The sequence below is a fragment of the Agelaius phoeniceus genome, chromosome 17 (genome assembly GCF_051311805.1).
Source record: "Agelaius phoeniceus isolate bAgePho1 chromosome 17, bAgePho1.hap1, whole genome shotgun sequence".
Classification (NCBI taxonomy): Eukaryota; Metazoa; Chordata; class Aves; order Passeriformes; family Icteridae; genus Agelaius; species Agelaius phoeniceus.
This window is the reverse complement of record NC_135281.1, coordinates 2300126-2318374: the sequence shown is the minus strand read 5'-3', so window position 1 is coordinate 2318374 and position 18249 is coordinate 2300126. Positions and strand designations below refer to the sequence as shown.

The 18249-nt window shown below is 46.7% G+C and overlaps 1 protein-coding gene across 2 annotated transcripts in view; it reads left to right on the top strand.

Moving 5' to 3' along the window:
• MMP24 (matrix metallopeptidase 24) overlaps positions 1–18249 on the top strand; it is a 42678-nt gene that overhangs the window by 19925 nt on the left and 4504 nt on the right. For both annotated transcript variants that reach the window (XM_054644566.2, XM_077187469.1), the window contains 3 exons: positions 7636–7797; positions 16135–16349; positions 17641–17779. In XM_054644566.2, coding sequence (XP_054500541.1) covers positions 7636–7797; positions 16135–16349; positions 17641–17779 — 516 coding nt within the window. The remainder of the gene's footprint in view (positions 1–7635; positions 7798–16134; positions 16350–17640; positions 17780–18249) is intronic.

The window sequence follows — 18249 nt, the reverse complement described above, 5'->3', positions numbered from 1 at the left end:
GTGAAATGAGCCAAAACAGAGCTGTATCTTTAATAAAGTTGTGTCATTCCACTTGCTGAAGGGCAGAGGAGAAAAACAACAGGCCATCAGGAAGAAAAGAAAATAAAAATAGAGGAATTCTTGAAAAGAGTTTGCAAGTCATCACAGGCAGATTGTAGCATCAGCAGGGAAATGACACCCAGTACTCTGGATTTTGACATCACACGTAAGCAGCAAACTTGGGAGGTGCTTAAATTACTTTATTTCTTTGCTGTTTCTGAAGGAGAGCTCACAGTTTGAAAACAGTTTGACTAGTATTGCCTTCTCTACCCAAATCCACCAAGAATATGACTCTGAGAGTGGAGATCTCTTCCATCCAGCTCTTGTGTCTCAGTCCTACTCAGTCTCACAGCCCCATCAGGAACTTCTGTGTTAGGGGAGGACAAAGACAGAAAGTCTCCTGCTCTAGAGAACACCCTGGCTGTGGCACAGAGCTGCTCTTACAGCTTCCAGAGCAACACTTGCTCTGTTGCCAGCATCAGGAATTAAATATCATTTCAACCTGATGGGCAAAAAAGGATTCCAGATGTCACAGACTGGATTGTCCACACTGCCTATGCCAAGGCCTGGGGTTTTTTAGTTACTTTCCAGTGTAGTTACTTTTCCACAGCTGGGTCAGAACTAAATTCTGTCAGTAGACTCTGCTATTTAAATACTTCTAAAATAACAACAGTAGCTCATTTTCAAGACTGATGGAATGAAGGTCATCCCTACATTTTTTTGTGTTTCTATGATTTTTTTTTTCTTTACTGCTTTATCATCTGTTCTACCAAATTCTCTGCTGGTATAGGCAAATAGGAATTTTCAATTTGGGATTAGTAATTCTTTGATACTGAATTGTACATGATGGGTTTAATTTTTCAGCAGAACACGCTTGCTCCACTGAACTGCCAGGCTGCTGAGCAGCAGAAATGGCACAACTGCCCCTCCCTCTGGCTGCTCCCTCTGTCAGGTTTGGTCTCACCATTCCAGACCATTAGTTTGTATTTTTCCTCTTGAGTTTCTACAGGAGGTTGTCCTCATAATCCCCTCTGTGCATGTCAAATCAAGCACAGCTTGCACCATTAGTAAGGTGTATAGCACAGCTAGCAGCCCTGATTTGCACACTGCCTTTTGGGCAATAAAGGCAAATTACCTTTCACGTTGGTAACATGATGTGGTTCTTGTCCTTCTGCAGTCCCTTGGTCTCCTGGGGATCAGTTTAATATGGCTGTGGTGCAATTGCTGTTAAAACTGCACATCATTCCTTCTTTCTGCAGGGAAGCTATTCTGACACTTTTCAGAGTTTTCAGTAATTCCTTAAGAAGCAACATGTAACAGTAATTGCTTATGAACAGAGGAACACCTGTATTTCTTTTTAATATGCATTTTCTTCCTTTCTAGATAGAAAAGCTGTTTTCCACAGAATTCCACAGAGCAGTATCACCCCTTCTTCAGGGTTTCAGAAGATTGGAAAGCTTTCCTTGAGCAGAGCATGTCGTGGAGGTGAATGGAGGAGCACGGACAAAACACATGTTCTTCTGTTGGACAGGTCAGACCTGCCAGGTCTGAAGATGCAAGAACCAAGGCATAGCTTAGAGTAGCCCTAAAGCTTCTTTAAGTTGTGCTTGGGAAACAGTTGTCTCTACGTGGCTGTAGGGGTGGAAGGAACATAAGCATGTTTAGTTCACACCATCTCTTCTGTAATTACCTGAGGCATGCTATTGTCACACACAATCAATCATCTGACTTCTTAAGTATCATTCTTACTTTAATAAAATTTCAAAATATCACCCTCATATGTCTTTTTGTGTCTGAGTACACTGCAATATGTAGATTTGTTGGCAGAGTGATACAGTTCATAAAGTATAAAACTAACATGACAAAGAGCAGAGATTCAGTCTCTTTTCTGCTGTTAATCAGAATGCAATATTATTTGTACTTCTGTTGTCTTAGAAGCTGTGTCCTGGATTTACATTCCCCAGTGCTGTGTGCTCTCCAGAGCCTACCCACATGCACAGCTGTGCTGAGGGATAAACACTGATGGCAGTGACTGATAGCACTGCCCTAGTGGAGTCTGTGACCTGCTGCTGTGTGCTGACAGGCATTTCAGCAGCCTACAGGAATTTTTCAGTGAGTTACGTAGCCAAATGAATTGTTTTGGTGTGGATTTCCATAGTTTAAAGGAATTACGCTGTACAGGAAGGCATGTGCTGGCAACTTCACGAAGAAAAGCTGTCTCAAGGTGTCTGTTACCTATTGAATGGTTTTTCCAGAGGAAGATTAAAATCAAAGAATCAGGAGGGGTGGAGTTTGAGAGTTGCAGGAAGTTCATACATAAATAGTTTATCTATGATTCCAGTGTTCTCTGTTGTAATAAAACCATGTCTTTATTCTGCAGGGAAAAGTAGAATGTTACAAACAATTTGAGAGGCCTTTCACCAAAGATCTGGGTTTAATGTGGGATTATATTGCAGTTTATCTAAAGTAAGGTAGCTCATCTGGGAGCACACCAGCTAATGAGGTTTATCCTGAACACATACTGTTTTTAATTAAGAAAATTAAACTTAAACCTATGTTTCAAGTTGTATAGAACCATTGAGCTGGATGTAAGGTAAGCAGTGTATTCACCTATGCGTCATCCCAGGATGCTTTTATAGTGCTATAGGTGTGTCCTCAGTTGTCATTTGCTGTGGTGATAACGTGCTGGAAAGGAAAACGCATCAGCAACTTCAAAGCTAAATTAACTGTGTTTCTTTGTGTTTAGTATAGCAGGTCAAACTATTTCATTCAATGAGCCAACTTACTCCCTCCAGTTTTACAGGGTCATCCTCTCTCTGGTGCTGGCTGGTGGACTTTTGGCTGCCTCCTGAGAACTGGGAAGGAGGAAGCTCAGGGAGGTCTCTGACCAGACCTGTTCGTTTTGTACAGATGGTGCAAATGAGCAAAAGTTGTATTCTTCTTGGGACTGTTTCCTCCAAGTACAGATCCTTCCTAACCCTACTGTTTTACCCAGGTCCTCAGATACTCTGAGTGCAAGTTTTTCTTGTTACTTGAGTGGGTTGAGCAGGAAATTAGGGAGCTGTATCCCATTGCTTGACCATGTTTCCATGGCAAAGCATCAAGCTAGGCTGATGCTAGCCTAGCATCCATCTGAATCTTTCTCCAAGAAGATGGACACTATGCTTTTGGATAAGAAATGTGGAGAACTGGGAGGTCAGAGACCTTCCTGTATGTTCAAGAACCAACAGAAACAATGTGGGAGGTACAAGCTCCTTTCCAGACTTCTCCAGCTCAGCAGTGGGTGAGAACACACAGTCCTCAGAGCCCCAGGCCGAGTTCTGTGGAAGGAGAGAACCACACTGGTGGTTTTATACCTCAATATTTTCTTTTCAGAGCAAATCCTAGCCTATCCCTTCAAAAGGAACAATGTGTTCTCTTCCATGCTATGGAATTTACTCCCATTAGCAAATCAAAGGGAACTTGTTGCTTAACAATATTATTGATTGAGTTACCCTTCAAGAGAAAACAGGATGATGAATCCAGAGCTGGATTTTTGAGAACTCTGGGCTTCTGAAATGGTCTTAAGACTTCTTTCTCCCATCTCCTCCTCCCATGAAATGCTGTTTCACGTGTTCTCTGAGAATGATGTAGTTGTTTCAGACCTGGGACCTCCTTAGAGTGTGCAGCATGATGGAGAAAGGAGACAACAGGGACATGCTGGAAGGAAAAGGTCAACAGATGTGTCTGGGAGGAGGCCAGAATAGAAATATGAGGGGATTAAACAGAGGTGAGAAATTTTTGGCCAGGGCAGGGAGCAGAAGGAGAGGGAGCTGTGTGTGCTTCTGCCATGGATGCCTTTCAGCAAAAGTAGATGAGAAGCAACCACAGCAGTGAGAATCAGGGCACTTGGAGAGAACTAAGAGGAGCTTCTTGTCCTGCTTTCTGTGGAGATCAGTTCACTTCCTAGGAATTCTCTTGAGTTCTACTTCGTCTGCTCCAGCCATTGCCCATGGTTTATCCCTGCTTTGGTTTGAGTGGTCTCCTGGCCATGGAGGAGCAGAACTTTTCCACTTCACTGCTGACCTGCCTGCTGTGGCTGTGCTGGAACTCGGACAGTTCATTTCTTTGAGTTTCTTATCTCTAGTTGCTACAAAACTTCCCAGCCAACATTTTCTGTGCTCTGTGACATCCTCACACACAACTGCCAGCCAGAATGGTGGTTTAAAAGTGGACAGCAGCAGCTGTTCTCCACAGCTGTTTTTCCAGGAACAAGTATTTCCTAAGCATAGCTGGGAAAAGGTGTGTATCTGTTCCATGGGGGAAGAGCTGGCTGGCCTGACCATGGTGGTTGAGGTACTTCTTCAGGAATGAGCCTTCATCTTGCTGATCATCACAGAACTCTTACTGGTTATCTCACTGGGGATCAAAAACAAACAACGATGATCTGCTGGACCTGACAGCTGAAGCAATGTGGGTAGTGTGAAGATCAGTTGCATCCTGGGCTGCGGTAACTGCGAGATGGACGAGTTCAGGATTTGTGTCAGAGGAGTTGCATGAGATCAGTGCTGACTAATACCTTGATGAAATGACATCAGTGATGCAGCAGAGTGCACATTCAGTGAGTTTGAAGATTGTCACTGTCATATTTTCTGAAAAATCCCTTCGCCAGGATTTCTTCTCATGGGAAGCTGAGAAGCCTCAGAGAAAAAGAAAAACAATATTAACTCATTTGCTTCTCCTGTGTTTGCTGTTTGGAATGTGGTTTGGAAATTGTTTATCCCACAAGTGAATTATTTTGACTTAATGAGCAATCATGGTCCAGCTGTGTTGGGACTCTGTAGAGTCATGGTTTTTTCATTAGTATCTTCTTAAACCTTCTGTAAGTATCCTTTCTCTGTTCTTTAGTATAGTTTAGTATAGCATTCTTTAATATAATTTCATAAAATAATAAATTAGCCTTCTAAGAACATGGAGTCATTCATCACTTCCTTCCTGCGACGGAGGACCCCAGAAACTACCAGAGAAGATGACAGGAAATTTGGAGGAGTGTTTGATAACACTGCCCAGTGATGCTGTTGTTCAGAGACCTCAAGAGGCTGGAGGAACAGCCTGACAGGAGCCATGGGAAGGTGAGGAAGGGGAAATGCACAGCCCTGCCCCTGGACTGGTGGTGGCCCAGGGACTGGAAGCAGCTTTGCAGAGAAGGACCTGGGGCTCCTGGTTGGCAGCAAGTTGAACATGAGTCATGAGCAAGGAGATGATCCTACCTTTCCACCTGGAGTGCCCTGTGCACGGCTCCACAGTATGAGAAACTTGACATTCAAACCTGACCAGACAATTGACTTTACCTGAGCTTGCTTGAGCTGGGCATTGGACCAGACAATCTCCAGAGGTGCCTTCCAGCCTCAACCATCCTGTGAGTCTGTGGGATTCATTTTCCACCTGTAAAGGGGCTGGCATTTACTTTGGGCAGAAACAAATGATTGAAAGCTATTTTAAACTAATTTAACTTAAGATAGTGTCTGATCTTATGCTCCTGGTGAAGGATTAGCTCATAGAGTCAAGTCACGTCCATAGATTTATATGTAGAGTTACACAGAGACACATTCTAGATCTGCTGGCAGCACCAATACTGCGGGTACTTTAGCAAGGAGGAAAATGCCACCAAGGGAAGGTGAAGGAAGATGTCCCTGAGCACGGGCACAGACTGTGAGCCTGTGCTGAGCAGAGTCTCATGAGGTCAGCTCTGTACTGAGTGACCTTTACTGTGGACTTCCACGTGTGAGTAGTTGTGGTAGCAGTGAAAATTATGCTTTCATTGGCATTTAGCTGATACAGGAGACTAAGTCCATTCAATTTTGCAAAAGGACATTGATTCTCTGAATCCCATTTGGAATCTGGGTCATCTTCTAAGCCTGAGTGTTTTTGAAAACCTGTGAAGAATGATCAGTCCTCTGAACTTTACCATAAAACTATTTCATGGATTTTGTACTGTGCTGTTGGGCATTGTATTAACCTGTTCTGCACACACCAGAGTTTTCAGCAACAGATGAGAAAAAATTACTAAGTAGGTATTTATTTGAATTTCCCAAATACAGAAATTCTAAAATTTTCCATAAATATGTGGCTAAATTTTAGGCTTTATATATTTTTGGACAATTGTATTTGAAAATTTATTTGAAATGCATTTGTGTATTTTAACATGTCTTGCATATTCAGATGCTTTCACCATCCAACTCAAATGTTTAGAGCATTTAACCATTTTGGGGTGGTTTCTGTGGCTGGGGGAGCACTGTTTGGTACTGACTTCAGGTATCTTCAGATGCTGGCAAAGCTCCCTGCTGAGGAGGCTCACAGACTCACTGTTACCCATAAAAACATGCTTTGTCATTTTTTTATGGGTAACAGTGAAGCAGTAGCTATTTTAAAAGTGGGGATGGTTCTGTGTGAGTCACTGTTGCAACTCCTGTCTCAGGTAGAGCTCAGCACAGAACTGAGCTTCGTTCAGCTGGAGGCCTGAGGAAGCTCATTGGAGATACTGACAACTGATTGCAAATGTCTGATTGCAAGCGCTCTTGGTTTCTGCCTTGCCATAAAAACCCAAAACCAGAGGAGCCCAAATTCAGGCAGAATTGACAGCTCAGACATTTTACTGCCGTGAGGAGACCCTTACATCCATCCTTGTTGGCTGTGTCTTCATCCCTACATAGCACTGCCTGGGCCACTTTCCAGTGCCCTTATGGAGTAGGACCTCCAGGGACCACTCTAGATCAAAGGGATGAGGGTCCCAGGCCCGTGGGACTGAAGAGGAATGTGTGCCTGTAGAGTTGAAGGTACCCCTACTTGGCACTGCTCCCAGCTTCTGCCCCAGACAGGGCTCCTCAGCCCTTCTTCCTCCTGCCAGGAAGAGTCCTGACCCTTCTTTCCTCCTTCTTCCTTCTGTCTCCTGCCACTGGGATCCAACCCAACCTTTTCCCTGTGTGGGAGTGGGGCAGGATGGAGCTGCCTGTGCTCAGCTCCTGCACACATGGCAGTGCCAGGGGTCTAGCAGAGTAAAAGCCCTTGCTGGAGGAGATGGAGCTGCCCATGAGGGACAGTGGGTGTTACCCTGGTCTTCTCTGTCCTTCTTCCTGCCTTGCCAGGTGCCTGCAGACCTCCCCTACCATTTGTTGGTCCAGAGCTGGTCAGAGAATGGCACCAGAGGACCCAGAGGGGGCACAAAGCACTCACCCCACCACTGATTAGCAGACTGTCCGTGCTCTCACCTCTCCTGGCAGCACTCTGATAAGGTGCCAGTGGTGTCAGTGACCATTTTGTTGGCCATTTTCTGTAAACTCTCTACAAAGGAGTCTACAGTCACTATCCTTTCACTCCAGGCACTGCCTGTTTTACCTGCTCTGGGGCTGGCAGCCTCTGGCCCATTCTTTGACAATGGCTAAAGGCTGTGCAGGCTTTTGGGACTAAACCCATCTCCAGGAGCTGACCCTGCCACTGTGACCTGCTGTGCAGTAGGAGAGCAAAGCATTTGCTTCTGGCTTTATGGGCAAGAGGGGCTTGGGATGGGCTGAGGCCATGGCTGTGTGGTGCTGACCTGGCTGTGCCTTCCCCCCACAGGGAATGATCTTTTCCTGGTTGCTGTCCACGAGCTGGGGCATGCGCTGGGGCTGGAGCACTCCAATGATCCCAGTGCTATCATGGCTCCTTTCTACCAGTACATGGAGACACACAACTTCAAACTGCCCCAGGATGACCTCCAAGGAATTCAGAAAATCTATGGTGAGCAACCCTACCTACTTCTTTACTTACACCAGCTTTGAGCCTAGGGAGTGCTTTGCAATTCCCCTCCGTGTGCTGCAGATGGGGGCTGCATTTCCTGCCAGAGCTGAGTGGGGAACTGCTTAAAGCCCTTCATCCAGGACTAAGTGCCAGGTGACTGCACAAGCCAGGATAACCAAACCTCTGTGATCCCTCTGCTGCTCCCTCCCTCACTGTGTCCCCAAATCAAGGAGTACTGCAGAGGCTTTGCTGTACCCAAAGTTTGTCCATTAGGAACAACCAGTGCAAATACAGGAAAAGAATGCAAAGAGCCTGGAACATCAAGGAAAGGTAAAAAGTATTTTTACTCTTCTTTTTTTCTCATTATTTATCAGGTAAGGGAAAGAAAGTTTGGATCTGCTTAGGGAACACTTTGCTTCTTTTAATCTCCAGCTGAACATGTTGTACAGCATGTGCCACAAAGATAATGGGCTCAAGGGAAATAGAAAAGGGGCAGAGAGATTATGGGAGAAGACCTAGAGGCTGCATGTGATGTGGTGCCATGTGATGGGATCATGGATACCAGGGTGTGAGGACAGGAATTCACAGAATTATTAGCTGAAGGAGACTCTGAGAGCAAAGAGAAATCCAGGTTTTAGGACCACAAGGGGTGACTGAGACTAATGGCCAGTCTGTGGCAACCTGTGATAAATAGGTTTCATCAAACAACCCTGATTTCATTCTTAGTGGAAAGTACAACTTTGACAGAGAGGTTACCTAATAAATGCAGCACAGAGCAGTTGTGCTGTGTAACTGTGCAGCTGGAGTCAAACATTAGCTCCCAGAAGCAGCAGAGCAGATATGGTATGAATTAAAGGTGAGAAAAAATACTTGTAAGATGGTGGTCACTGGGAAAGCTGGTGTTTCTCAGGGCTTGCTGCAGAGATTGGTGGCAGGCCTGACACTCAATGTTTCTGCCCATGGTCTGCCAGTGAATTTGAAATTGCTGCTAATAAAATGTGTGCCAAGACCTGTGAGACTCTAAAGTAGCATAGCAAGAATTTCGATGTCTAAATTGCATCTCAGCTGTTTGAGTCAAATTTGGTGTTTGTTTCTTGTGACTGGATTGAGATTCATTGTTTAAGTGCAGATGCCTGGAAAAGTCTTTTTCTGGGCTAATTTCTCTGACTTGTGAGAGCAATGGGGAAAACCAGGCATTTGTAGAGAGCAGTCCAGCCTCACTGTGAGACATATATCCAAGAAAGGTCCTACATCTAAAATAAGATGACTTAAAATACACCCAGGGGAACTATCTCATCTCATTGCTGCATCTTCTTATTGATCATTACCAGGTGAAGTTGCATGTTAATTGTCCCGTGGTATTGTTTAATTATGAATACTTTAACACAGTTTAAAGTAGTTACATGTTCTGGTGCTCAGGATAGCAGAGACTATGGAGGGTTTTGAAATAAAGTGCTGGGGTAGTCAGTGTTAAACTTTCATTAAGTAATAGATCTATAAGTGTTAATTTTTGAAAGCTGCCAAAATGCCATTATGCTGTTTCTATTTTGAAATGTTGATTTAGTTCCTGTGAACTTTGATTAATCAGAAAGAAAAAAACCTGTAATTTATTGCAGACAGTGGAAGTACAATCAAGAAAAAATGACTGGTTTCTCTGTTTTCAGACATGCTTTTGGAAAGGGAGCAGATAAGGAGCTGACAGCCTTCCTGCTTCACTTCTGGGATTCAAACCAAGATCAGCAGGGGCTGAGCTGGGACCAGCACTCCCCAGAATGGGGCTCTGAGGCCCTCGAGCTGGGATGGGCTGGGGGTGGTGTTAGGGGTTGTAGAGGGAACTCATCCTGTGGGGAGAAGAAGGAGCAGCTTCTGCAGCAGGAGCTTTCCTTCCCCAGGTAGAGATTTCAGCCCTTGGTACAGAGTTACAGTCCAAAAAACAAAGTTGAGTTTAAAATTAGGTTTTACACTTATGGTTCACAAACAAATTATGGAAAATGTGATGTTTCTCCCTGGAACTAATGGTGAAAGAACAGAACCCTTCATCTGATTTCAAAATTGAGAAATATCCTTCTTGTAGCCTGCTGAAGTATCCTTCTTGTAGCTTTAGCAGGAACATTCAACTAATGTATTTTATTTCCACAGTGCCACTCTGCTTTGTTGTGCCTTGGGAATACCAAAAGCCCATCTACCAGAGAACCTCTCCAAAAACCAAAATCTCCTGCTTTCCTGCTGCTTTGACATTCTCTACAACAGCAGCATGTGCTCAATATGTATTATTTAGTAACCTACTCTGCAAAGTCAAACACAGAGCCACTGTCTTGCCTGTAGGGTCCTTTTTAAAAAATAGTTATAATCAAAACTTCCAATTTTTAATTCCACTGAAGTTGCTAGAACAAAGAACAGAGGCTCTACTAAAGCTGAAGTCCATTTTGTTGCCTTTTGAGAATGATGCATTTCAAATGTGGTTTATATTGTGTGTGTGTTTATCCATTAGAAAAGAAACATGTCCAGATCTGTCATATAATGACTTGTTGAATTTTTAATTTATTTTCTGCTGAATTTATTTCAAAACTCACTCTCAGAGACAGTAGGTGATGTGAACTCTTGTTTGTGCTTCATGCTGGATAAGTATAAGGTCAATGTTTAAAACATTACTTCCATTTTGAGTTACTGAGGGCAAGGCCAGCTGTAACACCAGTCAGCAACATTCCCATCTCCTGAGAGCTGCTTCCTGCAGCACATTCCTTGATAAAACAAGGAAATAGCAGGGCTCTACTTTATGTGTGTTTTTCAGAAGGGTTTCCCCCTCTGTATTTATGTGCCTGTGTCACAAGTGACATGCCCAGGAAGGAGTTAAACTGGAAGTGACACCAGTTTGCAGGTCCCCTGGATGTCCTGCTGAGCTGCCTCTTAGCTTTGCTGGCGCTGGGGCTGCAGGTGGAGAGGGGAGAGCGGCTCAGCTGTGGCTGTGTCACAGAGCTGGTCACTCTGCAGCCCTGGCCCCTGTCCTGACAGGAGGGGCTCAGGCTTCTCCCAGGTAACAGCTGACAGGACAAAAGGAAACAGCCTCAGGTTGTGTCAGGGGAGTTTTAGGCTGGGTATTAGGGAGAATTTCTTCACTAGGAGGGTGGTCAGGTGTGGTATTCACAAGCCCTCTGAACAGAGGGAAGCTGTGAGACAAGCAGAGAAGAAGGAAAACACAATTCTTACCATTTGCTGTGCCTGTGTTGTGCTAAAGTAGAATGCAATATGGAGATTGTTTACCCAGAGTGAGGGTGTTTTGTTCCCTTGGCCTATCAGGGCCAGGTGTGTGTGTGTGGGACTGTCATGGGACAGCACCAGAGAATCAGAGATGAGTGCAGTTCTGTGCAGGTGTGAGCAAGAGTGAGTGCAGGGCAGATTCAGTTTAGATACAATGTACATAGTATAGTATAATAAAGTAATTCTTTAGCCTTCTGATGATGGAGTCAGATGCATCATTCTCCCCTTTGTCGGAGTCGCCTTTGATTTACAATAGTCAGGCATGGGAACAGCTGCCCAGGGCAGTGGTGGAGTCACATCCCATTCAGAAAATGTGTGGATGTGGCACTTGGTGACATGATTTGGTGGTGGGCTTGGCAGTGCTGGGTTAAGGGTTGGACTTGATCACCTCAGAGGGCTTTTCCAACCTGAATGATCCTGTGATTCCATGATTCTTCACATCCTGCTCTCTGTACTGGTCTGCAGTGGGTGATGAGGCAGCCTCCCATGGGAGTGGCTCCTGTGGCCCTGTCTGAGGGCTTGACCTGAGGTACAGGGAAAGCTCATGTGCACAGGGCTGGTTGGCCAGGCCAGCCTTCCAGGGCCTGTCAGAGCCTGAGGTCACAAAGGGGAGGTCTCCTAATCACTCAAAGGTAGACCTGGCCATTAACCCTGGAGACAGCCTCAAAGATCTGGGACATCCCAAACCTCACTGAGGAACTCTCAGCCTCACACATCTTCAGGAGAAGAGATCCCAGTCATGGCACATGCTGCACCCCTGAGGGCTGAGGTCCAGAGTGGGCATGAAACCACTCCAGGCCCTGGCTGAGGAACTGGACAGCACCAGCTCTGACATCCAGGAACAGGAGATCAGCAGGGCACAGTGTCCGTGAGCAGCCAGGGCCTTCTGCCGGCCTCACCCCCTCCGTGCAGCACTTCCATCACCTCCCCCCCTTTTCCAGTGGCAGCCATGGAGATTCTTGTAACCTACAGACCCTTGTGACCATCCCAGGGCACTTGTGAGCTGCACCCATGTGTGAGATGGCTTGTGAGGGAACAGCAGAAAGACCTGGTGGAGAATTTCCATGTGGTGACACTGCACTGTGAGTGGGACCATCAGAACAAGCTTTGCTGTCATGTGGGACCTGGAAATGTTCTCTGAAAATGTCCTCTTGGACATGGGGAGGAAACAGCGTAACATCCAAGACCTCATCTGTAGAAGCTGCAGGATTTGGGACTTGTGGATCTGTGCCCCTGGTCCTGTGCTCGTAGGAGGAGAGAAGAAGGAAAATGCTTGGCAGCCAGGAATCTGGAGGGATGCGCCCTGGTGCCACATCTCTGGCACATTGCAGAGATACCAGACACCATCTCTATGTTGCATCACTTCATTTGCACCTTTCCTCCTGTCCACAGACTCTGTTGGACCCAGCAGGAAACACCAGACTCCACCTCTGGTGCATCCACAGAGCCTCACCTGCTGAATGCCAGATCTTCGTTCCCACTCCTCTGAAACACAGGGAGCAACTGCCTGGTTCCCAGTGCTGTCCTTGGGCTCCACCTGGGTGACTCTTCCAAAGGGGAGGCTGAGAGGGAGCCCATCTCTCTTGGGAGGTTTCTCAGCTGATGGAAAAACACTGGTGTGTGTTATGGCTGGGCAGAAAATACTTTTCTCATCCTACAGATTCTTCTGAGTATAGAAAAATGTTCTGTTTTTCTGTGGAGCAGATGTCAGGCTTCTGAAAGCTTTTCCAGAAGGAAACTGGAGCATCTTGCAGAGCCCTAAGCTCTCATCATTTGCCTGTCTAAGCCTGGGAATTTCTGACCCAGTTTTCTGGCACCCAAAGCAGAGAACCCAAGTGCAAGGTGAATCACCTCGTTCCAGAGCCCAGGAAAGCATTCCTTTGGCTTAGAGCAAGGATGTCTGCTCTGGACTATTGTCTCCCAGGTGAATGCTCTGTCACCTGGCTGCCAGCCATCATTCAGAGGAGAATGTCTGTGTGAGAAGGGCTTGAGAAACCCTTCCTGCCACCCAGTGATGTTCATGGGGCCTTGACTGTCCACTCCTTGTTCTGTGGGTGCTGGGGCTTGTTCTGCACTGTGGCATGGTCCCAGGCTAACTGGCACCTCTTAACTCACTTCAGCCCTGAAGGCTGAACCCAGAAGTGCTCTGTGGGTGAATTTGTCAAGTGACAAGGAGTCCTTCCTGCACTTGGAGTTCTGTGGACAATCTCTGGCCCCTGAGGTAGCTTGTTGGCAGCTACATCATGTAGTGTGAACAGGGGCCTCTCTGCACTGCCCTGGAGCCTGCAGAGCAGCTCCAGGTGGTTTCTCTTGCTCTCCCTGGCTCCCTTGGATCATAGGCTTTGTTTGGAAGAAGGCTGAGGAGCCTTGCCTGTGTCCCTGGACAGCTGCAGAAACACACTGGCAGCTCAGCTTTTTCAAACCAAAACCTCCCTTGAGTTATTCAAACGATAACAGTAGTTTGGAGGATAGTTTTCTTCTCAGAGTGAAGATTAATAAGACAAGGACAGGCCTTTGTTTGCAAGTGGTTCTCTCCCTTGAGCTGACCCAAAGCCTCCTCTGTGCTGGCAGGCTTGGGGAGCTGCTGGCTGGGACTGGCTGAGCCAGGCAGGTGCTGAGCCTCCAGGCAGGTGCTGTGCAGTTGAGGGAACACTCTGTCAATAGCCAGGAGGACAGTACAATTATATTTTGTCCTCAACTATCGACACAGTGGCTCCTAAATGCCTCCTCTCTCTGTGTTATCTTCACAGGTCACCTTGGTATTCAGATGGGCTGCAACAGAGGAAGCATGAAGGGAGGAGGCTAAGTGCCAGTGGTGGAAGTCACACTCTAAAGGTGATCTGCTGTGACCCAAAAGCTTTCTGACATTCTTTGCCTTGCTTCTGATAGAGAGGAAGAAACTCTTCTTCTCCACACAGTGTCTGTAGAGTCCCAGCAAGCTGCTTCCCTCCAGAACGGAGGTTTCCAGCTCCAGGAGATTTCTTACCTGCTTCCCTTGGGGAAGTGGCTGCAGGATCAGTCCCAGGGATGGACTTGGCTCTGGTGCTGGGATCACACATGATAACTAGGTGACTGTGTTCAGGCCCATTTGCAGTCCCATGCAATAACCACTCTCAGATTTTTCTAATTAGATACTTCTCCTCTATTTGATTCTTTAAAGCTGCTCAGAAGTGTGGTGGCAGAGGATGTGGTTTGTGTGCTCTGCTGCCTGCTCAGGCTGGTGGATGTGATCAGTCTCTGCATTAATTACCACAGTGCCAGCCCATCTTAAGTGGCTCTTTGTTCACACACTCAGGTGAACCTGTTCCATCCAGCCTTGAGCTGTTTTGGAGGCAGGTTACTGTGATGGAGTCTGGAAACAGGAATGACCAGTGGCCTTTCCCAATGGATGGGGTCTGCTCATTCTGCTTTTGTGCCAGGTTGGACTCTGCAGTGCCTCCCTTATGAGGGAGCACCTTCTCTACAATGGACAGGCTGTGCTTCTGCTTCCCATCCCCATAGCTGTACACCAAATTCTGCCTGAGTAGCACTTGGATCTGAGGATTTCCATGTTTTCAGTGTACTCCTCTGCTCTTCGCATGTGCACAGCTGCAGGATCACCTCCCACCCTAAGCCACACTCGGGGACTAAGTGGAGGCAGCAGCTAAAAATGAAAAGGCAGTCTAGAGAGACAATTCTTCAATCAGAATAAATTAGAAGGCCTAGGTTATGAAAACAAAAATGAGTGAAATGTAGCAAGGAAACATCCGTGGCAAGCAGAGAAGGACAGTAAGAGGAATATTTGAAGTGAAATGGCAAAGTCTACATCCAAGCAGGTTGCAGACCACCTGAAGTATGTGTGGGAAGCCTTGCCAGGGCTGGTTTGGCCATGGCCAGCAGTGAGTACATACAGGGCCAGCTTCCCTTGTTGGACCTGACTTGAGATCTCTCTCCACTGAGCTAGCAAACGTTTTCCTTAAAGCAAATCCCTGGTTTATCTGAATCTTTGCTGCTTGGCATCATCCTGACCACGGTGTGTACAACTGCTTCTGCCATGCCAGTTCTTCAGTGGCATTTTAGGGCTAAGTAAAACCTTTACCTTGGTGCCCTGGGTTGCAGGTGCTGTGACTCTTCCAGGCTGTGAGGATGAGCCTTGTCCAGGGCCAGTGTTCACCTCCAGCTGGGGTGCAGCACCTTGGCCCCAGTCTGTGACACTGAAACAGCACCCATGACACCAGCCCCCACAGGTGGGGGTTTATCCTACAGGGTCAAAGTGAAATTGAAACCATGATCCTTGCAAATAAACCATCTTCACATCTCAAGCCCACTCAAATCCCTTCCTCTGGTGGCCTTCTGTTTATTGCCATCTTAACTCATGGCCTTCTCTGGGAAGCAACAAGAATCGTGACTCTCTGAGTGAGATTTGATCCAGATTTACCACTAACAGTTCATGAAAACATCCTATGGCAAGAGGCTGTTTAAGACCTCTGCTCCAGTCTATCTCACTTGTATTTTTATTTGTCTGGCCTTGTCAGATCCCAGAGCTGAGTTTGGGAAGGATGGAAAGGGAGAGCTGTGCTGGAGGTTGTCAGTTGAGTGGGGTGAGGTCCCTTGTCACAGCTGCTCGCCAGGGACAGCACAGGTTGGTCACTGCTGTATAATGAAGTGTTCCCTGCAGTTCTCCCTACAATGTAGCATTGGTTTTCACACCCTCTTTTTTTTTTCCTAGTTTTGCTTTGGTTTCTAGGGTTTTTTGTTGCCTTTTTTTATGGTCTACTAAACAGTTCTATTCAAGGGTTACCACCTTTCATTTCAGTTGGGAACATGACTGGTGTGGCTCTTTCTTCCTTTTAGCTCCAGCCTCCTTGGGAAGACCTACAAAAACATTCTGGCTCTTCTTCAGTTCTTATCACTTGTGTGTTTTGGGATAGTTTTCACATGTGGGTGCATCTTGTTCTGCTCCCCATTTCTAGGGAATGAGCTCTGCATCAGGAGTACATAAATCCCTGGCAGTGCTGTCCATCTAGCCTGGAGCCTTTTAAAGCTTACAGAAAAAACAAGCTTGTCCACTTTGCTAAATATATTCCTTTTCACTTCTAGGTCCTCCTATAGAGCCCCTGGAGCCAACCAGGCCTTTACCAACTCTTCCTGTTCGCAGAATTCACTCCACTTCAGAAAGAAAACACGAGAGGCAGCCACGACCCCCCAGTCCTCCCCTGGGTGACAGGCCAGCCCTCCCTGGCTCCAAACCAAACATCTGTGATGGCAACTTTAACACTGTGGCTCTCTTTAGAGGAGAAATGTTTGTTTTCAAGGTACTGAGAATTCCCACTCACCCCTGAGTCTTCATTTTATTGCTGGAAAAGGTTACAGAAGTATTTGGTAGTGAGATTTGAAATGTCTGTGAAAATAGCTCTGTTCCTCTGAGGGTGATGACTGAGAAATATTGGAAGGAAGTGTGAGCAGATTGGTTCTGTAATATTTGGAAACAATGCCTGATGGGATTTACAGAATGCCCAGGCATCCTGTGCTCCAAAATGTGAACTGGGTGCATTGGCAGAGAATTCAGATGCCACCAAGCCTGAGAGGAGCCCCCTGTAAAGCCAGGAAGCAATACCAGTACCACGGGTAACCATTAGAGTGGGTTGGGTTGGGAGGGACATTAAAGATCACCTTGTCCCACCCCCTGCCATGGACAGGGACACCAGACCAAGCCCTGTCCAAGCTGGCCTGAAACACTTCCAGGGATGGGGCAGCCACAGCTTCTCTGGGAGCAGGCCTCATTGTCTCAGAGGTGACCTCCATGGAACGGAGACTCCGGGAGCACTCAGCCTACCTGGGGAGTTGGAGTCAACCTTTCTTGTAAACTACAGCCCTTGCTCAATAACCCATTAGAGTACCAACAGAATATGGACATCCATGATCCCATTCCCAAAATACCAGCAGTTTTATTTCTGCCCAATGGGTGTGAAGTGTGGAAAGGGACATATTGAAGGTTATTAAATGGACAAACCACATCAGTTGCAGAAGATTCCTGAAATGAAACTAGTTGAAGGTTGGGATGGTATCTTGGAGAAGTGTCAAAGCTTCTGTCCTGCTCATGCTCATCCCTGAGCATCCCCTGCAGCTTTAAGTAATGATAGAATATCTAAAGGGATATTTCATACCTCCTTTGTGCCTTTAAACCTTGTGTGTTTCACACAGTCACCAGGTGATGTTCAGGCTGTCTGGCTCTCCTGGGCTCCAGGAGCTAAGCTTCAGCTGAACCAGGACAAGCATGGCACCTCAGTGACAAGACTTGGAGAGGTCACAATGCTTACAGCTGTGGACTCGCTCCCCCCTGCTCCTTTCCCCTCTCCTTCTTTCCACCCTTTTTCACAGCCCCATCAATCAACATCTCCCCCTTTGTCCTGCCATCTTCCCCCCACAGCACTTCCCACACTGGAGACAGTGTTGGGCTGGGTTGGAGCTGTCACCTGAAGCAGGAATTGTATCTGTAATGGTTGTGGGGCCTAGGCAAGGATTAGCAGTGCTGGATGCTGGACCCAGCCAAGTCTGACTGCAGGACAAGAGTGCTCAGTCTCAAGAGGCTTCTGGTTTCCTCAGGATCGCTGGTTCTGGCGTCTGCGCAACAACCGCGTGCAGGAGGGGTACCCCATGCAGATTGAGCAGTTCTGGAAGGGCCTCCCTGCCAAGATCGACGCTGCCTATGAGCGCTCTGATGGCAAATTCGTTTTCTTCAAAGGTACAGTACAGTTCAGCACGAGCCAGACACTCCTGCCTCAGCTCAGGCTGCTTCTGTGGCATGAAAATGGGGAAAACAGATACGCTGCACCCTTGCCCTTTTCCGAGGGGGCACTTCAAGCAGCCGCTGATCCTTAAAATACAGTTCAGTGTGGGCTGGCCTTGCCAGGACCATCTCTGTATAGAGTTAATATCAATTAGGGGAAGTTGGCTTTCATGTGACAAGAAACAGCTCCTATTTCCCAGCAAGTGCCAGTGCTCTGCTTATCTCCTTGAACACCTTTTGCCAGGGCATTGAGCCCTCTCCAGGTGCAGGGCACTCCCAAACCTCATTTCTGGACAATTGTCTCCTAAAGAGACAAAATGACCAACCTTGTGCTGGGGCCCACTTTAGCTCCTTGTATGGTGGCAGTGCCTGAACAGGATCCTGTAACTTGAGAGCAAGTGGTGAGCAAGGAAGGGTGGCTGGAA